Below are 22,581 nucleotides of genomic sequence, written 5' to 3' on the forward strand. Positions count from 1 at the left end.
GCCACTTCCACTCCTGACCTACAAATGTTGCCTTCTCCCCTTAAGAACTGGATCTCTGAAGGCGGGGTGTCTCGTCCCACATGCTCCTGTCTCACACCAGGGGCCTGGCTCACCCGGGACTTGGCATACCCAGGGGTCTTGGCGCACCCGGGAGCCTGTGCACCTAGGGCCTGCTGCATCCTGGGGTTGGCACACCCAGGGCCTGGCTCACCCAGGGGGACTGGTGCACCTGGCGCAACCCCTTCTGTTGCACCCAGGGCCTGGCACTTCTCGGGTATGGCTCATGGCTCCACTGGGGTAAAGCAGAGATGCTGACCACTACTCTATTGAACCACCCTTTTTGTAGATATTTAATCACACTCGCTACTCTTGGTTTCTGTCACTGTCAGTGTTAGCAACAGTTTCGGTAGCATTTGCTTAGATTCACCTGGGGTTCCGCGGTGATTGGTCTCAGAGGATATGGAGGGAGGGGCCTTTTGGGTTCGGAGTTGGATGCTGTGGCTCAGCCTCGGTTTTGTAACTGTGGGCTGGTAAAAATCAGCTGTTGTTTCTCTGCGGTCTCATCCTGCTTTACTGCTTTCTGCCCTGATGACTGGGCTCTGCTTCCTGCTGCGTAGAAGTCACAGCACTTCCAGCCAGGGCTGTTCAGGGAAGTCACTGCACATTCTCTCTTCTCCCTCCTCTTGCAGGGATCTCCAGAGGCTGCAAGAGGTACCTTCAGCCTTGTCAGCGTTTGCTGAGATTCCCTTAGGGATCCGCAGTGTTTGGTCTTGGAGGGTATGGGGAGGAGGGGCCCTTGGGTTGGGAGTTAGAGACTGCAGCTCATTCTTGATTTTGCAACTGGGCTGGTGAAATCAACTGTTGTTTCTCTGCAGTCCTGTCCTGCTTCTCTGCTTTCTGTCCTGATAACTAGGCCCTGCTGCTGGCTGGGTAGAAGTCACGGCACTTCCATTAGGGCAGTTAGGGAAGTCACCATACCTTCACTCCTCCCTTTCCTCCTGCAATTAGCTCCCAGGGCTGCAAGAGGCAGCTTCTTTATTTCTCTCAATCCACCACCTGACACCCGGGGTTTTGACCTGTGTTAGTTCTTATGCACAAATCCAATGCTCAGACATGCTGGTGTGCAATTTGGGTGTTTTTTGTTGAGTTTTAAATGTTCAGCTTATTGTTGTTTCAAGGAGAGAGATCTAGGGACGTCTCTCACCCTGCCATGTTTCCCATGATTCGAAAGAGATTCTTTATACAGATTATATCTATAAATATTTACATTATTAGATATTAAAATAGAAATTTTAAAATATTTTTAACATAATAATAAGCTATTTTCTTATTAATGATAATGTAGTTTTATTAACAATAAATTTATTTATTAAACATTGGTTAGAAGAATTATATTTTTTCAAATCTCTTACATTTTTGGCTTAATAAAAGAAAGCTCATGAAAGAAATGAAAGTAGACAAGTAAATTGAGAGACGTCCTGTGTTTATGAATTGAAAGACTTAATAATGTTAAGATGTAAATACTATACAAAATGACCTACAAATTAAATATAATCTCTATCAAAATCCCAACAAAATTTTTCCATAAATAAGATAATTAATCCTAAAAGTATAGGGAGTCTCAAAAGACCCTGAAGAACCAAAATGCTTTTTTTTTTTTTAAAAAAAGATGAAGTTGGAGGTCTCATATTTCCTGATATCGAAATTACTACAAAGCTCAATAATTAAAATAGTGTCATATTGGTGTAAGGACAGACACACAGACCGATGAAATAGAATAGGAAGCCCAGAAATAAACCATCACCTATGTAAATCAAATTATTTTCAACTAGGTTGCCAAGAACATTCAATGGGAAAAGGACAGATTTTTCAATGAACAGTGTTGGGAAAGCAGGAAATTTACATGCAAAAGAATGAAGTTTTGTCCTAACTTTATACCATATGAAAAGGTTAACTCAAAGTGGATCAAAGACCTAAATGTGAGAGGTAAAATGATAAAACCTTAGAAGAAAATATAGGAGTGAAACTTCATGATATATTCTTGGCAGTGATTTTTTTGCATATGACTTTAAAAGCACAAGAAGCAAAAGAAAAATAGATAAATAGTACTTCATTAACATTTAACACTTTTGTACATCAAAGGACACTATTAATAGAGTAAAAAGACAATCCACAAAATGGGGAAAATATCTCTAAATTATACATATGATAGAGTTATTATCCAGAGTATATAGAACTTCTGTAATTCAACAATGAATAAATAGACAACCAGATTAAAAAATGAGCAAAGGACGTAAGTAGACATTTCTTCAAACAAGGTATACAAATGGTCTTTAAGTACATGAAAAGATGTTTAACATCACTAATTATTAAGGAAATGAAAATCAAAACCAAATGAGCTACCACTTCATACTCACTAGAATGGCTACTATTTAAAAAAATAGAAATTACAAGTATTAGCAACAATATGGAGGAATTTTGTAACCCTGCTTTATTGCGGAAATATAAAATGGTGCGGCTGCTATGGAAAATAGTTTAGAGGTTTCTCAAAAAATTGAACATGGAATTATAATATGATACAGCAATTTCACTTCCAGGTATGTACCCCAAAGGACTGAAAGGAGGGTCTTGGGGAGATATTTCCATTTCCACATTCAATGCAACATTATTCACAATAGCCCCAAAGCAAAAGAAACTCAGTGTTCATTGACAGATAAATGGATAAGCAAAATTTGGTATATACATACTATGGAATATCATTCAGCCATAAAAAAGGAAGGAAATTCTGATATATACTACAACATGGATGAACCTTGAAGACATTATGCCAAGTGAAATAATTCAGTTACAAAAGGACAAATATTATATGATTTTACTTATATGAGATACCTAGAGTAGTCAAATTCCAACATTGACAGAAAGTACAGTGGTTTTCAGGGACTGGAGCCAGGAAGGAGGATAGCCAGTTACTATTTAGTGAAAATAAGAGTGTTAGTTTGAGACGATGCTAAGAGTTGTTTGTTTGTTTGTTTAATGCCTAGAGAACCTGGTATTCCTAGGTGGTCTTTCATCCAAGTACTAACCAGGCCTGACCCTGCTTAGCTTCCAATATCAGACGAAATCAGGCAGGTGGCATGGCTGTAGATGCTAAGAGTTCTGAAGATGATGGTGGTGATAGTCACATAACAATGTGAATGTAATGAATGTCACTGAGCCTAATGGTAAATTTTATGTACATTTTAACAGAATAAAAAAGTAAAAAGAAAAAGGACAGCTGGATACTTATATCTGCCTCTGTTTTCAATCTCTTGAAAAATGTTTTGGTTGATGTTTCTGAAGAAAATCCGGCTTCATATGGATATACATTTGGAAAAAACAAATCTGTTCCCACATAATTGTGAATATTCTTTAAAACTCCATCAAAACTTAACAAGATTTGTTGCAACATAGACTCTGAAACCATATTTACATATTTTTTGTTTTATAATATTAAAATCTGTGGGTCTAGCTCACTCCACAAATGAATTTTGAGCTCATGAATGATTTTATAATGTGACACATTGGTCATTTGGAAAATATCTGTTTACTGAGTTATCTAACACTGATTCTTACCTGGGGGTGATTTTACCCTCCAGGAAATATTTGGCAATATCCAGAAACAGCTTTAGTTGTCGCACTGGGGAGTTGCTACTGACATCTACTATGTAGAGGCCAGAGATGCTGTTAAACATCTTATTACACAGAGAATGGCCCTCCAAAATAAAGAATCACACAGCTCTAGATGTTAATAATGTTGAGGTTGGGAAACTCAAGTCTGTTTAATGCTGCCATATTTCATTATACAATATCAAAAATTCATTTGTTAATAGCACTACCAATCTTGTGGGGGAGAGTTTGTCAGTATTAGGAAGCTGTTAAGATCATAATGATGGATACAAGTTCTCTACAAACTTTCAAGCTCAAATATTACCATTAACAACATATATTTTCAGTTTTTTTCGTGTTACAAAGCATACTGTCTTAGAAATAACCAAGCCTGAAAAACTAGTGTGTCAGTGTTTTTGCAATCAAAATAGGGTTCATTGCAGCATTATTCACAGTGGCCAAGACATGGAAAAAAAAAACCCCAAATGCCCTTCGATAGATGATTGGATAAAGAAGATATGGTACATATATACAATGGGATATTACTCAGCCATTAGAAAAGATGAAATACTGCCAATTGTGACAACATGGATGGATCTTGAGATTATCATGATAAGTGAGATAAGTCAGAAAAAGTTGAGAACCATATGATTTCATTCATATGTGGGATATAAAACTGAAAGCGACAAATGAACAAGACAAACAGACAAGAGACTCATAGACACAACAGTTTAGTGGTTACCAGAGGGAAAGAAGGGAGCAGGGGACGTAGATAAGGGTAAAGGAGGTCAAACACATGGTGTTGGAAGTAAATTTAACTTTGGGTGGTAAACACACAATGCAATATACATGTGATGTATTATTGAATTGTATACTTGAAATCTATTTACTATTATTAACCAATTTCACCCCCATAAATTTAATTAAAAAGTTGGTGTTCTGTGAAAAAAGAAGTTATAATTTCTCACAATCACATAACTTGTTTTACTCAAGACAGCCATCACATCATTTGTATATAGTATAAATGTTTTGTGGATATTCACCTTTTACTTTTTGTTGTGAATGTAAGAAATGACTAACACAATGACTAATAATACATTTGGTACAACTGCCTTGAATAAAGTAGGAGCTGTTTTATCCACCATTGCTTTTGAACTATCAGTGCAAATGTCAACACAATGAGAAAAGCAAATTACCTTAGTATTATTAGAAAAAATTTGACTTTATGGACTCCCTGAAAGAGTCTCAGGGACCCCCATGGGCCCAGGGACTATACTCTGAGAGCTTTTGCTCTAGAATTATGAAAGAAGCAAACCTCTATTTGTTTAAAGCACCATTAATTAGGTTTTTAAATACTAGATAACTTGTAGCACTAATTTTCAAACCATCTTCTGTAGACTTGCCAAAAAGTCAGCATTTATACAGAGATACTCTTTTTAAAAATTTCTCCAGCTTTACTGAGATATAATTGAAAAATAAAAATTATACATGTTTAGGGTAGACAATGTAATGTTTTGATATGCATATACATTGTGAAATGATTACCACATCAAACTAATTCACATATCCATCACTTCACATAGTTACCATTTTGTGTGTGTGTGTTGGTGGGGTAAGAACAGTTGAGATCTACTCTTAGAAAATTTCAAGCATACAATATAGTGTTATTAACTATAGTCACCATGTTGTATGTTAGATCTCTAGAACTTTTTAATCTGCATAACTGAAACTTGAGACTCTTGAAGTTATAGTAACTTTCCATTCTGAGAGAAGATAAATATAAGAAGTCAAGAAGCAATCCTTTTTCAGTGGTTTAAATGTTTATTGTAGTAAATTGTTGATTGCATTTTAAGACTGGAAATCACTGAGATACTCACTGTTAATGTTCTAAATAATATAGCAACTTTATGTACACTAGACTAGAGTAAACCATACCATAGAACAGAGCATGATCTGTATTAGAGAATACCATTAGAGAAAAGTGAGATTAATCTGTATACTAAAGTGGAATAATCCTCAGGATATAGCAAATAGAGAAACCATAGCATGCAGAGCAATTCTTTAATTTATTTGCTTTTCTCTGTTATACCCATCTATAATATTTTCTCTTAAAACATGCCTCATTTTCTGAGTATTTTTGTGCTGTACTCAAAAGTAGGGTAGCATGTCCTTCTAAGTCAGTTCTGCTTATAAATCAGCACAACATGCTCTCTTGTATCTCTCCTCCCTTGTACCAAACAGTTGCAAACACAGTGACTATTTGGTCCACAAATAGAACACCAGTTTTGGAGTCAGTTTAGACCTGTGTCTCCTGCATAGCTGAAATCTCAGGCAGGTAAGTTACTTAATTTTTCTGAATCTGAATTTTCTCACCTTGCACATCAATGAAAAAAATGTGTCTTTATTTACCAGAGGACTAAAGGAGATAAAGCACTCAGGCACTTAGCACAATGCTAGGTGCATAATAAGTGCTTGATAAATGACAACTATCATTAGTATAGTGTCTAACAAATTTGTTTAGATTTTATAAGCTCTGCTTTCCTAATTCTCTTTCAGTAAGTACACTCTAATACCCTAGTCTCCCCTGGTAATTTACTCTGGAAAGGTAAGTACTTATAAGTGTCTTCCTGTTTTTTTTTTTAAGCACTTTTTAAAGCAAAATTCCCCATTTCCCTTCTCATGCTCAGAGAGTCCCTTAAAGAAGAAGGTTCTTTGTCTTCTTGATTTCAAAAGGGAATTTACCTTTCTTTAGATGCTTTTGGCATGTTTATTGTTAAATGTAATTTTCTACATTATGTTTAGTATTATATATTACAAAGAAGCCTCTTCTAACAAAACTGCCATGATTTAAAACAGATCAATAATAGTGTTGACTGAAAGCCAAAACCTGTGACAATGTCTATATTAGACTCTCTTATTGATCTAAATTATATTGTAGGAATATAGGTTTTTAAAATAATTTTTAAAAGAGTTTTATTCTTTGTTTTCAGCTCTTTCAGTCTGGCATGGCAGAAAAGCCAATGTGTATGCCCACACAGATACCTGATGATGAAGATATAGTTGAGTATATCTGTCAAATAGAACTCTTTATTTTTGTACTTTGACAAGATTGTGTAATTTCAAAATATTGACTGAGTAAACTGAGATAAATCTAAATGATAAAGGCTTATGTTTGTTATGCTTGGACATGAATTAACTTTTATACTAGTTAGAATTAAATATCAATGATGGTTTAAGTGACTGTTGCATGTTTCCTGAGTCTGCAGATCTCTTTAGTAGTGTGAAAGATTATTACTATTTAACACCAAAAAATAACAAATTAAAACTCCAGGATCTTCCATTAGGTAACAAGAATAGTGCTATTTTGATGAATATGTTTGTGGAGCTTTATATACGGATAAAAAATAACTTTTAAATGAAGTTATTTTTGGAAATGGTTGAGTGGCTGCTTGTTTATCACTTTACTGAGTGAGAGATTGAACCAAGTTCCATTTTAAGATGAGCCTCTGTACTAGAGAAAACATACAGTAATTAACATAAAAATATATACTGAGAGAATAGTATGTCTGAATGGGTAAAAACTGGGCTTTAGAATTCTTTTTGACCAAAATATCAAATATATTCATGAGTATTGAGCTATGTTAAATAGTGATCACTTATGTCTTAATAACTACAGGTTTTCTTTTAGGTGTTTTCTTTTCCTCCAGACATGCATGTTTTTCTATATCTTAGTTCGAACCATGAAACTACCATATTTTTTCTCTTACCCTTCTCATTGTTACTCCTCTGGAAGGAATGGCTTATTCAGCCTTTGTTGTTATTGTTGTTGTTGTTGTTGTTTTATCAGCCACACCTTTAAAATCATACTTGATCTGCCTTTCATCTTCACTGCTTTTCTGTGTCTCAGTGACTAAACCTTATGCCTATTTCATATTATCTTTGATCCCTCTTCTGCATTAAATCATGGTGAGTGCTTCTTTGTTTACATGACATTAAAATCATAAAATTTTAGAATTAGGAGAGATCCTAAAGGCCAGTTGGTCAAATATTAATCTGATATAAAAAACGCTTGCTACAGACCCTTTAGCAAGTAATTTTCTAACCTTTTGTTGAAACTTTTACAATTGGCAACTTCATTTATTTTCTCTTTTAAATATTAAAAATAATGTTCTCACATTATTGAAAGAAAATTTCAAACAGTAGAAGAGAGAAAATTTTTTATCACTGTTGTTTTTAAACCAACCAGAACCAATCTTTGGACAATTTTTCACATCAGGACATCCAGATAAACCTTACTCTTTTTAATTGCTCTGTACTTTTGCTGTTATGAATGTACTTTCTTCAATAATTTGTTTTTTTTTCTTTTTTATTCTGCTACTTGGTACAACTCTGCATTGAATATCCTCCTATATACCTTTTTATGTACATGTTGGAATATTTTCGTAGAAATGAAACTGCTGCATCAGAAAGGATATGCAATTTTATATTTGATAACAATGACCAAATCACTCTACAAAGATATGCCAATTTATACTCTAACTATTAATATGTGAGGATGCCTGTTTTTTGTTTTTTGTTTTTTTGTAATCTCTCTCCTATATTGGAATTCTAGGCTTAAATAGACCCATTTAATTTTCGGATAACTTTAATATGAAATCCTTTTCATATATTGTATAATATTAGACCCTTGGAACTTGTCCTCCTTTTGCAATTCCATTGAACACCACAAAACAAATGCAATACCTTTTTTATGTGACAGTTTTTTTGTGTTTTCAGGTCTATTTCTCTGGAATGATTATTTCACTCATATTTAAAATATTCAGTTTTCTCTGAATCTTTAAAAAATTGAGACATAATGGACATAATATTGTATTAGTTTTAGGTGCACAACAAAGTGATTTTATATATGTATATATTGCAAAATGATCACCACAGTAAGATTGGTTAACATTTGTTATAATTGTGGTTATAATTTCTTTTTATGTTGTGATGAGAACTTTTAAGATCTGCTCTTTTCTCACATTGTTTTAACTTAAGTTCTGTTATTAGCCTAGTCACTCTCTTTTATGTTCCCTCCTTCATTTCTCTCTCTCCTCTCTTTCTCTCCCTCTCTTCCTCTCATTCTTTCTTCCTCTTTTCCTCCCTCCCTGTCTTGCCCAATTTCTTCCAGGCTATTTAATGAGCACCAACACTGTACCAGGAACTATTCAAAATGTGGACTGATGTACAGAGTTATAGTGTCCTTCTTAGAGTTAAAGACGTATTTCCAAGAAAGATTCAACCAACAGAGATAAGTTCAGACTGCCCATCTTTTATCTGGATACACTAATCACCATAGATTTTTCTCTGAAATTATATTACGATTAATTAAATTAAATTATATTTACATTTACAATCAACTAAGTTTCTAGTTCTTTTCTCTTTGTGCTTTTATTAAATTTCATTTGCCATTCAGCCGTGGGTTGTAAATGCAACATACTATGTTTAATTCTTTTAGATTTCATCTAGTTTTCTCACCTGTATAACATTTTCATAATATATTCTATGTTGATTTTTTTTCTGTCTCCCTGTGTGGTCATTCATCATCTCTTCTTTAGGCTTATCTCTTCACCTCCTAAAAGTGGGCATTTTCCGTGTGTCATTCTTGGGCCTTTGTTCTTTATCTGCCTTCAAGCCTCCACTGTTCTCAAATGTATCTAATTGCCTTCAGGGTATTTCTACGCTTTCCTTAAAATTAAAATTTCAAAACTCAAACTTATTTTCCTCTTACACATAAAAATACTAGCTTTCTCTTCTGATTTTCTCATTACTTATCATAGTATTTGGTTCGTTTTCAAGTTATTTTGATTATTTCAGAACTTCTCTCATCTCTCTCTCTTTTTTTTCATTCTCACCAGTAATGTTATCATCATTACTTTTATTAAGAAAATGGCTCCACAACTCATATTCTAGCTCTGCTTTCCTCTCCAGGTCACTTTGCATACCAATTCCTTAATCATTTTTTAAAAATTTTATTAGTTTAAAGTATATAGTACATTGGTTACACATTTATATAGTTTATAAAATGGTCCCCTAATTGCTCTTTCTCTCCTCTGGTTCTCTACCTAGCCAACATATAATGCTAGCTGAATTCTCTATGCTGTGCTCCCCATCCCCATGACTGTCTATCAAATACTAAATCCTTATTTTTGAAATGCTTCTTTCTTCTACATTCCCTGGCTCAAGAGTCTCAGACACTGTTCATTACCATTTAAATATTTCTTAGTCTCATACTAAAACTCTATTGTTAGGGTTATTTTTATCTTTTTAATTTTCCCTCCTTCAGTTTCCCAATTTAAATCTTTCTCTTTATGTGTGCAAGTTCCTTACTGTGCAAGGGTACATAGTCTATAATTCTACCTCTAAGCACATTGCCATATTTATCTCCTGTTCATAATACTTACCCCCTCCATACAAATATTATCCTGTCTTCAAGAATCTTTTTTAAATTTAACTTTATTATTAGTTTCAAGTATACAGTATATTTTAGAAATGATCTCCCTGATTATTCTCTTTCCTCTACCCATAGCCATTACATTACTGCTGACTGCATTCCCTATGCTGTGCTTCTCATTCCCATGACCATCTCAAATTACTAATTTGTACTTCTTTAACCCTTCACACTTTCTCTCAGCCCTTCTACTCCTCTCCCCTCTAGCCATCACCAGATTGTCCTCTATATTTATGAGTCAGTTTTCAATTAGTTTGTTCTTTTCTTTCCTTAGATTCTGCATATAAGTGAAATCATACGGTATTTATCTTTCTCTATCTGACTTATTTCACTCAGCATAATAACCTCTAGGTCCATCCATGTCATTGCAAACTGCAGTCTTTTTGAATTATCTTTACTCCACACCACAGTCATCTATCCTTCATCTATCCTTTACTCCACACCATAGTCATCTATCAAGTTCCTATATTATTCATTGACTTTTCTATAATTTAGGTACTTGGTACAATATTAACAAAAATTTTAAAATTTCTGCATGGCTTTTATTCTCATTAAAATTGTAGGCTCTTCATAAATAAGACTCGACTAAAAGAATATTAGAGTATGAAAGAATTTTAAGCTCACCTAGTCAAATGATCACATTTGATCTCAAAAACAAAAAACTAAAAACAAAAACAAAAAAAAAAAACAGACAAAAGTGACTGTCCTAAAGGCTCACAATGACTAGTGAATTTCTTATTCAGATAACTTTTTTCAGTTCCACTAGAAAACAGAGTTCAGTGAGTACAGGTTAAATATCAGGGATTGTCAGACCGTATAGAGGTTTTTATAGTTTATAGCCTATGAATTTATGTACATTATCTCATTTGCTACATGTAATCTGTGTGTACTTGCTATCAGGGATTAAAATAATCTATTTTTATCACCTCAGTTTCTTGTGACTACATATGAAGTAATTCTTTCATAGTTGATTAAACCTTATATATTTATACACCTACCTTGTTTACTTCTTAATTTGCTGTATTTGTAGATGGTAAAAAGGTGAATTTAAGAACAAGATTTGAATGCTTACAAATTTCAAATTAGTAGAATCCGAAATATTTGTTTTCTACATAGATACTGGCATTTTATAAAAATAAATACTTTAAGAAAAAAACTTTTGGTTTATTAGAAGGCATTTGTTAAGTAATAGTGATGATACTTTGGAAATCCCTGCTTTCTATGTTTGTTTTGTGGTGAGAACTGGGTGCTAATGAGGCCAAGGTTTCTAGTCTATTCTTGATAAGATGATGGCCTATATTTTGTTCTATTGATGTACAAAGTACTTTGATCTGATACCTCCCTAAACTACAGATTAAAAATTGAGAAAAATATGTTACAAGGACGTCTAGGCCAGAGTGGATAGTGGAGTGTCCAAATCTATTATTGTTACATTAAAATAATCTTCAGATAATGTGGATCAGAATGTTCCCTTCAAAAGTAGAGAACTCAGAATTTACCACATATATAAAACCCTATCTTCTGAAAGCACAAATAGTAAGGATTTGGATATTTTTTCTTATTTCTTATTTGATTATATTTTCAGTTTAATATGCTAAATATGCTCTCTTTAAATATGGAATTCCTATCAATTAATCTGTGGTTGATTTCTGGTATTTAGGGCTCAAGTCCTATCCCTACCATTCACTCACTGTTCATTCACCAACAACTATTGAGAGCCTGTTTGGACCTTACTGCCTTCTTTTGACATGAGAAGATTAAGTTAATTCTGATAATAATTATAATGATACTATCAATTTAATACAGATGTTCTTACATCTAATGTATCTATCACATTAGATTGCTATGGAAAGAAAATAGCATCATTTTATTTTCTGTGCAAAGAATGTTTTTAAAAAGTATTTGGAGCATGCTTTTATTTAGAACTGCCAATTCAATGCTTTCTTTATGAAGATAAGATTTTAAATAATTTTGATTTTTGACCACTTTATTCAAACTATTTTTTTTTGCCTTTTTAAATTAAGTTTATTGGGGTTACATTGTTTAATGCAATTATATAATTTTCAGGTGTACATTATAATTTGACATCTGTATATTCTATTGTGTTTACCAATCAATCCAGTTTCCTTCAGCTACCATATATTTGATCCCCTTTATCCCCCTATATTTGACCCAATTAACCTTGTCTACCTTCCCCTTCTTCCCCTATCCCCTACCCTCTGGTAACCACTAGTCTACAGTCCATGTCCATGAGTCTCTGTTTGTTTGTCCTGCTCAATTGTTGCTTTTAGATTTATATCCCACACATAAGTGATATCATGTGATTTTCAACTTTTTCTGTCTGGCTTATTTGACTTAGCATGATTATTCGAGGTCCATCCATATTGTTGCAAATGGCAGTATTTCATCTGTTCTTATGGCTGAGTAATATTCCATTGTACATATGTATTACAGCTTCTTTAGCCAGTCATCTATTGTAGGACACTTCGGTTGCTTCCATGTCCTGGCCACTGTGAATAATGCTGCTATGAACATCAGTGTGCAAATATCTTTTTGCATATGGGTTTTCAAGTCCTTGGGGTAAATACCCAATAGAGAGATTGCTGGATCATATGGTAGATCAATTCTTAGTTTTTTGAGGAAGCTCCATACTGTTTTCCGTAGTGGCTGTACTAATTTGCAGTCCCACCAGCAGTTTTTATGCTAAAAACATGACACAGTAAATCTATTTTACTTTTATTACTGAATTCAAATAAGAGCCCCACAGCAGAGTGATCTAGGATGTGGTAGAAAGAAAATATAAACTTGGAATGGAAGAACACACTTAATGTCGATGCTTACATATACAACATTTAGCTAGTAGGTGCCATTAAAACAGATTTTCCTGTGCTTTTAGGTTTGCATTTGAATCTTTTTATATGGGGAGAAAAGGACATCTTAATATTATGATTTTTCAATGTATAAACATAATCTATATTTTCATTTACTTAGTTGTATCTTTTATGCTCTCATCAAACTAGAGTTTTCAGTATAAATACCTTACATATCTTTTATTAATTTAATTCCTATGTATTTTTAGTTTGTTGTTATTTTAATGGACTTTTTAAAAAAGTACTTTGTTATATATTTTAATTAAAAAATTCAATTTTTAATTAGAGTTGACATTCAATATTATTTTATATTAGCTTCAAGTGTACAGCATAGTGGTAAGACATCTATATATTTTATGAAGTGATCCCTCCAATAAATCTAGTATGCACGTGGCACTATACATAGTTATTAACAATATTAATGACTATATTCTCTATGCTGTATTTTACATCTCTATGACTGTTCGTAATTACCAAATTATACTTCTTAATTCCTTCACCTTTTTCACCCAGGCCTCTTAACTCCTCCCATCTGAGAATCACCAGTTTGTGCTCTGTATCTATGAGTCTGTTTCTGTTTTGTTCATGTGTTTATTTTGTTCTTCAGATCCGACATATAAATGAGATCACATGACAGTTTTCTTTTTCTGTTTGACTAATTTCACTTAGCATGATACCCTCTAGGTCTATCCATATTGTTGCAAATGGTAAGATTTCATTTTTTAATGGCTAATATTCTATTGTACCATATCATCTTTATCCGATTGTCTATTGATGGACATGTAGGTTGCTGTCATATCTTGGCTGTTGTAAATAGTGCTGGAGTGAACATAGGGGTGCATATATATTTTCAAATTAGTATTTTAGATTTTTTGAGATAAATTCCCAGAAACAGAATCCTGGGTCATAAGTATGTCTATTTATAATTTTTTGAGGAACCTCCATACTGTTTTCTATAGTGGCTGTACCAATTTGCAATCCCACCAATAATGTATCAGGTTTCCCTTTTCTCCATATCCTCACCAACACTTATTGTTTTTGGATTTATTGATGATAGCCATTCTGACAGGTGTGAGGTAATATCTAATTGTAGTTTTAATTTGCATTTCTCTGATAATTAGTGATGTTGAACCTCTTTTCATAAGTCTATGACCATCTGTATGTTCTTTTTAGAGAAATGCCTATTTAGATCATTTTCCCATTTTTAATTGGATGGTTTGTTTCTTTTAGTGTTGAGTTGTAGCAGTTCTTTTTACATTTGGATATTAACCTTTTATTGGATGTATCATTGGCAAATATTTTCTCTCATTCCGTAAGTTGTTTTTTCATTTGGTTGATGGTCTCCTTTGCTGTGCAAAACCTTTTTGGTTTAATGTAGTCCCATTTATTTATTTTTCTTTTCTGCTTGTTTTCCTTGCTTGAGGAGATATATCAGAAAAAATTAGTAAAAGGAATGTCAGAGGGTTTACTGCCTAAGTTTTCTTCTAGTTTTATGGTTTCAGGTCTTACATTTAAGTCCTTAATGCATTTTGAGTTTATTCTTATATGTGGTGTAAGAAGGTAATCCAGTCTTATTTTTTTTTTTGCATGCATATCTTCAATTTTCCCAACATTATTTATTGAATAAACTGTCTTTACCTTATTATATATTCTTGTAACCTTTGTCATAGATTAAATGACCATATAGTCATGGATTTATTTCTGGGCTCTCTATTCTGTTCCATTGATTTGTGTATCTGTTTTTTGGCCAGTATCATGCTGTTTTGATTACTATAGCCTTGTAGTATAGTTTGATATAGATAGCATGATACCTCCAACTTTGTTCTTTTTTCTCAAGTTTGCCATGGCTCTTTGGGCCCTTTCTGGTTCCATATAAATATTAGGGTTATTTGTTCTAGTTCTGTGAAAAATGCCATTGGCATTTTGATAGGGATTGCATTGAATCTATAGATTTCTTGGGTGGTTTAAAAATTTTAATGATGTTGATTCTTCCCATCCATGAGCATGGTTATGATTCCCTTTATTTGCATCTTCTTCAATTTCTCTCTTTAATGACTTACAATTTTCTGTGTACGGGTCTTTTCCTCCTTGGTTAAATTTATTCCTTGGTATTTCTTCAATGCAATTGTAAATAAGATTATTTTCTTAATTTCTCTTTCTTATAGTTTATTGTAGTTGTATAAAACCGCAGCCAGTTTCTGGATATTAATTGTGTGTATCCTGCTACTTTACTGAATTTTTTAATCAGTTCCAACAATTATTTTTTAATTGGAATCTTTAAAGTTCTCTCTATATAGTATCATGTCATCTGCAAATAATGATGGTTTTACGTCTTCTTTTCCAATTTAGATGATTTTTATTTCTTTTTCTAGTCTGGTTGCTGTGGCTAGAACTTCCAATACTGTGTTGAATAAAAATAGTGAGAGTGGACATCCATGTTCCTGATCTAAGAAAAATGCTTTTAGCTTTTCACCATTGAGTATAATGTTAGCTGTGGGTTTGTCATACATGGCCTCTATTATGATGAGGTATGTACCCTCTATTCCCACTTTGCTGAGAGTTTTAATGATAAACTTATGCTGGATTTTGTTAAAAGTTTTTTCTGCATCTATTGACATAATTATATGATTTTTTTTGTTGAAGTAAATTTATTAAATGTGAGTTCCTCTATATGTCAGAAAATTAAAGCATTACTTATGAAGACAAGCTTATTTGTTAGCATGTGTTTACTTTATGATATTGTGTTTTACATATATTATAATTGTATGTGCATGACTGAACTATTTTTTGACACAGCCACTAGAAATTTGGAGTTTAAATACTCCATTTTCTACTAACAAAGCATAAGCTTGAGGTTATTGTTTTCTGTGGAGAATTTTTTTAAAATTTTATTTTATTAGTTTCAAATATACAGTACATTAGTTAGACATTTATATAGTTTATAAAAACGATCCCCCTAATTTCTCTTTCTCTCTTCTGGCTCTCCACCTAGAATTATATGATTTTTATGTTTCAGATTGTTAATGTGGTATATCACATTAATTAATTTGTGGCTATTGAACCAACCGTGCAATCCATGGATAAATCCTACTTGATCATGAAGTATAACCTTTTTAATGTATTACTGAATTCATTTGCTAATGTTTTGTTGAAGATTTTTTGCATCTATGTTCATCAGGGACATTGGCCTATAATTTTTTTTTGTGTAATGTCTTTGTCTAGTTTTGGGATCAGGGTAATGGCGGCCTTGTAAAATGAGCGTGGGAGCTTTTCATCTTCTTGAATTTTTTGGAGTGGTTTGGGAAGAATGGTGTTAATTCTTTTTTGAGTGTTTGGTAAAATCACTTATGAAGAAATTTGGTTCAGGACTTTTGATTTTTAGGAGTTTTTTGATTACTTTGGTTTGATTTTATTAGTAGTAATCAGTCTATTCAGATTTCCTGTTTCTTCTTGATTCAGTCTTAGATGATTGTATGTTTCTAGGAATTCATCCATTTCTTCCAGGATGTCCAGTATGTTGGCATATAATTGCTTGTAGTATTTTTTAAAATAATTTTTTGTATTTCTGTGGAATCAGTTGTCACTTCTCTTTCATTTTTGATTTTATTTACTTGGGTCTTCTCTTTTCTTTTTCTTTTCTACTTAAAGGTTTATTGATTTTGTTTTTATTTTCAAAGAACCAGCTCTTGGCTTTGTTAATCTTTTGTATTGTTTATTTTAGACTCCATTTTTTTTTCTTTCTGCTCTGATTTATTATTTTCTTCTACTCACTTTGTGCTTTGTTTGTTGTCCTTTTTCATTTTTTAAGGAGTAAGATTAGATTATTTATTTGAGAGTTTTTTTTAAGGTAGGTTTGTATTGCTGTGAATTTACCTCATAAAACTGCTTTCACTGTGTCCCATGGATTTTGAATTGTTGTGTTTTCATTTTTATTTGTCTCTAGGTATCTTTTGATTTCTTCCTTGATCACATTGTTAACCCATTCATTGTTTAATAGCAGGTTATTTAGCCTTCATCTCTATGTGTATATTTCAGATTTTTCTCGTAAATGATTTCTAGTTTCGTGCCATTGTAATTGGAAAATATGCTTGATATGATTTGATTTTTTTTTCTTAATTTTATTTTATTAGTTTCAAGTATGCAGTACATTGGTTAGACATTTATATAGTTTATAAAATGATCCTCCTAATTGCTCTTCTCTCCTCTGGCTCTCCACCTAGCCAATACATTAATGCTAACTGCATTCCCTATGCCATGCTCCCCATCCCTGTGACCATCTATCAACTACTAATTTGTAATTCTTTAACCCTTCACCCCATTCTCCTAGCCCCTCAAACTCTCCTCTCCTCTGTCCATCACCAAATTGTCACTACATTTGTGAATCTGTTTTGATTAGTTTGCTCTTTTTGTTCCTTAGCTTTTTCATGTAAGTGAAATCATATGGTATTAACTTTCTCTGTCTGACTTATTTCACTAAGCATAACTACCTCTAGGTCCATCCATGTCATTGCAAATGGTAGAATTTTATTTTTTTTTAATGGCTGAGTAATATTCCATTGTATATATAAACCATAACTTCTTTATTCAATCAGCTGTTAATGGGCATTTAGGTTGTTTCCATATCTTGGCTATTGTGAATAGAGCTGTACTGAACATAGGGATGCATAGATCTTTATGAATTATTGTATTGGTTTTCTTTGGATAAATACCCAGAAGTGCAATTGTGGGGTCAAAAGGTATATCCTTTTTTAATTTTTTGAGAGACCTCCAGACTGTTTTCCATAATGACTGTACCAATTTGCAATCCCACCAACAGTGTATGAGAGTTCCCTTTTCTCCACGTCTTCACCAACTCATGGTCTTCTTTGATTTATTGACGATAGCTATTTGGACAGGTGTGAGTTTTAATTTGTATTTATTGTGGTTTTAATTTGTATTTCTCTGATGATTAGTGACCTTGAGCATCTTTTCATATGTCTATTGGCCATCTATATTTCCTCTTTGGAGAAATATATGTTCAGGTTTTCTTATCATTTTTAATAGGATTATTTGTTTTTTTTGTCATTGAGTTGTATGCGTTTTTAAATATATTTTGGAAATTAACCTCTTATCAGATGTATCATAAGTGAATATATTCTCCCATTTAGTCAGTTGTCTTTTTGTTTGGTTGATGATTTCCTTTGCTGTGCAAAATCTTTTTAGTTTGATGTAGTCTCATTTGTTTATTCTTTCTTTTGTTTCCCTTGCCCGAGGACATATGTATGAAAATAAAATACTAGTAGAAATATCAGAAGATTACTGACTATGTTTTCTTCTAGAAGTTTTATGGTTTCAGGTCTTACATTTAAGTCCTTAATCCATTTTGAGTCTATTCTTGTACATGGTGTGAAAAGGTGGTCCAGTTTTTTTTTTTTTTGCATGTATCTGTACAATTTTTTTTCCAACACCATTTATTGAAGAGACTGTCTTTACCCCATTATGTATTCTTGCTTTCTTTGTCATATATTAAGTGAACATATAGGTGTGGATTTATTTCTGGGCTCTCTACTTTGTTTCATTTATCATTGTATCTGTTTTTATGACAGTACCATGCTGTTTTGATTACTGTAGCCTTATAGTGTATTTTGATATCAGGTAGTGTGATACCTCCAAAGTTGTTCTTCTTTCTTAAGATTGCCGTGGTTATTTGAGATCTTTTATGGTTCCATGTAAATTTTAAGATTATTTGTTTTAGCTCTTCAAAAAATGCCATTGGTATGTTGATAGGGATAGCATTAAATTTATAAATTTATAGATATAAAATGTATAGCCATTTTAGTGATGTAGATTCTTCCTATCCATGAACACAGTATATGCTTCTACTTATTTGTATCTTCTTCAATTTCTTTTTTCAATGACATAATTTTCTGAGAACAACTTTTATCCTCTTTGGTTAATTTGAATCCCAGGTATTTTATTGTTTTCAATGCAATTGTAAATGGGATTGTTTTCTTAATTTCTCTTTCTGAAAGTTCATCATTAGCATATAAAAATGCCACTGACTTCTGTATATTTATTTTGTAATCTGCTACTTTACTGAATTCATTGATCAGTTCTAACAGTTTTTTGGTGGAATCTTTAGGGTTCTCTATATATAATATTATGTCATAGGCAAATAAGTAGAGTTTTATTCTTCCTTTCCAATTCAAATATCTTTTATTTCTCTTTCTTGTCTTATTGTTGTGGCTAGGACTTCCAATACAATGTTGAAGAGGAGTAGTGAAAGTGGGTATCCTTGTCTTATTCTTGATTTTAAGGAAAATGCTTTTAGCCTTTCCCCATTGAGTATGATGTTTGCTATAGGTTTGTCATATATGGCCTTTAGTATGTTGAGATATGTTCCCTCTATTCCTACTTTGCCGAGAGTTTTTATCATAAATGGATGCTGGATTTTGTCAAATGCTTTTTCTGAATCTATTGATATGATCATATGGTTTTTATCTATTTGTTAATGTGGTATATCACTTAATTGATTTGCAGATATAGAACCAACCTTGCATCCCAGGAATAAATCCAACTTGATCATGGTGCATGATTTTTTAATATATTGCTGAATTTAATTTTCAATGCAATTGTAAATTAAATTGTAACAAAATATTGAGGATTTTAGCATCAATATTCATAAGAGATATTGGCCTATAGTTTTCTTTTTTGGTAATGTTTTTATGTGGTTTTTGAATCAAGGTAATGGTGGCCTCAAAAGGAATTAGGGAGCCTTCACTCTTCTTGAATGTTTTGGAATAGTTTGTGAAGAATAGGTGTTAATTCTTCTTTGAATGTTTAGTAAAATTTGTCTATGAAGCCATCTGGTCCAGGACTTTATTTTTTGTGAGGTTTTTAATTAGTGGTTCAATTTCACTGGTGGTAATCATTGAGCTCAGATTTTCGTTTTTTCTTGACTCAGATTTAGGAGATTGTATGTTTCTAGGAATGTATCCATCTTCCAGATTGTCCAATTTGTTGGCATATAATTGCTCTTCATATTTATTATGATCCCTTGTTTAGCATGGAGTCCATAGTTATTTCTCCTCTTTCATTTCTTATTTTATCTATTTGAGTCCTCTCTCTTTTTTTCCTTGATCAGTCTAGTTAAGGGTCTGTCAATATTGTTCATCTGTTCAAAGAACCAGCTCTCAGTTTCATTAATCTTTTGTATTGTTTTTCTAGACTCTATTTTATTTCTGCTCTGATCTTTATTATTTTCTTCGTTCTATTCACTTTTGGCTTTGTTTGCTGTTCTTTTTCTAGTTGTTTTAATTGTAAGGTTAGATTGTTTATTTGAACTTTTTCTTCTTTTTTGAGGTAGGCCTGTATTGCTATGAATTTCCCTCTTAGGACTGTTTTTGCTGTGTCCTATAGATTATGAGTTTTTGTGTTTTCATTTTCATTTGTCTCTAGGCATCTTTTGATTTTTTCCTTGATCTCATTGATAACCCATCCATTGTTTAGTAGCATGTTATTTAGCCTCTATGTGTTTGTGTATTTTCTAGTTTTTTTCTTGTAGTTGATATCTAATTTCATACCATTGTGATCAGAGAAGACGGTTGATATGATTTCAATCTTCTTAAATTTATTTTGACTTGATTTGTGTCTTAACATATGGTCTATCCTTGAAAAAGTTCCCTATGAACTTGAGAAAAATGTATATTTTGCCGCTTTGGGGTAAAATGCTCTGAAAATATCTATTAAATCCATCCGTTCTAGTGTGTCTTTTAGGCCCATTGTTCCTAGTTGATTCTTTTCCTGGAAGATCTGTCTATTGGTGTCAATGGGGTGTTAAAGTCTCCTACTATGAGTGTATTACTACTGATCTCTCCTTTTATGTCAGTTAATAATTGCTTTATGTATGTAGGTGCTCCTATGTTGGGTGCATATAAGTTTTTTTTTTTAATTTCCATTTACATGAAATATCATTTTCCATCCCTTTACTTTTAGTCTGTGTGTGTCATTTGATCTCAAGTGGGTCTCTTGTAGACAGCATGTGCATGGGTCTTGTTTTCTTATCCATTTGGCTACCCTATGTCTTTTTATTGGCGCATTAACCTTTTATATTTAAAGTGATTAGTGATAGGTACATAGTTACTGCCATTTTATTATTCATATTTGTGTTTTCTTTTTTCTTTTTTTACCTCCTCTCTTTTTACAGAAGTCCCTTTAACATTTCTTTTAATACTGGCTTGTTGGTGATGAATTCCTTAAACTTTTACCTATTTGAGAAACTCTTTATCTCATTTTCCATTTTAATGGAGAGCCTTGCTAGTAGAGTTTTCATGGTTGTAGATTCTTGTTTTTCATAACTTTGAATATTTCTTGCCAGTCCCTTCTGGCCTGCAAAGTTTCTATTGAGAAATCAGCAGACGGTCTTATGGGGGTACCCTTGTAAGTAACTCACTGCCTTTCTCTTGCTTCTTTTAGGATTCTCTCTTTGTCTTTTGGCATTTTAATTATGATATGTCTTGGTGTGGGTCTGTTTGAATTCCTCTTGTTTGACTCCTTTTGCTTCCTGAACTTGTATGTCTAATTTCTTTCCCAGATTCAGGAATTATTCTGTCATTATTTTTTCAAATAGATTCTCAATCCCTTTCTCTTGCTCTTCTCCTTTGGGTACTCCTATGATCTGGATATTACTATGCTTCATGTTGTCCCAGAGGTCTCTTAAACTATCTTTATTTTTTAAAATTCTTTTTCCTTTTTTGTTGTTTTTATTGGGTATATTCTGCTACCTCGTCTTCCAGTTTGTTGATTCAGTCTTCTGCTTCACCCAATCTACTCTCAAATCCTTCTAATATATTCTTCATTTCAGTTATTGTATTCTTCATTTCTGTCTGTTTTTTATGGTTTCTATATCCTTTTTAATGCTTACTCTGTCTCTGTTGAGGTTCTCGATGTGCTCATCCATTTCTCCCCTAAGTTTGTTGAGCATCCTTATAATCATTATTTTGAACTCTGTCTCTGGTAGGTTGCTTGCCTTTATTTAATTATGTTTATTTTCTGGAGTTTCTTCCTGTCATTTCATTTGTGGTATGTTTCTTTGTTTTCTCATTTTATTAGCCTCTCTGTGTTCATTTCTATGTGTCAGGAATATTTGTTTCATCTCTCAGCCTTGGCCAGATGTCCTAAATTGGAAGGTGTCCTGTGTGGCCCAGTGGCACATTCTCCCTGATCTCTTTTGCCAGGGACTCTGGACATGATCTTTGTGTGGATTGTGTGTGATCTTCTGTTGTAGCTAAAGCCTTATTGTTGTTAGCACATCAGTGGATGGGATTAATGCTGAGATTGACTAATTGTGGGAATTGGCTACACCCACAGAGTAAGAATTGCTGTGTGGGGGATGACCCAATTGAGTGGAATTTGCCTTAGCAGGCTTGTGTACTTGTTGCAAATACCCTTTGTACCAGGATTTGCTCTATTGTGGTCTAGTGCCAGCCTCTGGACGCATTGGTTTTGTGGCCCCTTTGGAGGAACTCCACTGTATGCCAAGGTCAGGCCCTGTTTTTGATTTCTCAGGGCTACCTGGTGGGAACTACAAAGCGATCT

The 22,581-nt window shown here is 33.1% G+C and overlaps 1 protein-coding gene across 1 annotated transcript in view; it reads left to right on the forward strand.

Annotated features, from left to right (window-relative positions):
- Positions 1-5,918: 5,918 nt before the first annotated feature.
- The window catches only part of SEPT14 (septin 14), a 119,254-nt gene continuing 102,591 nt past the window's right edge, over positions 5,919-22,581 (forward strand). Inside the window, exons 1-2 of the mRNA XM_011367011.1 lie at positions 5,919-5,984; positions 6,636-6,704. Of these exons, the coding sequence (XP_011365313.1) occupies positions 6,651-6,704 (54 nt within the window). The 5' untranslated portion in view covers positions 5,919-5,984; positions 6,636-6,650. The remainder of the gene's footprint in view (positions 5,985-6,635; positions 6,705-22,581) is intronic.

Source organism: Pteropus vampyrus, unplaced genomic scaffold (assembly GCF_000151845.1).
Source record: "Pteropus vampyrus isolate Shadow unplaced genomic scaffold, Pvam_2.0 Scaffold128, whole genome shotgun sequence".
Lineage (NCBI taxonomy): Eukaryota > Metazoa > Chordata > Mammalia > Chiroptera > Pteropodidae > Pteropus > Pteropus vampyrus.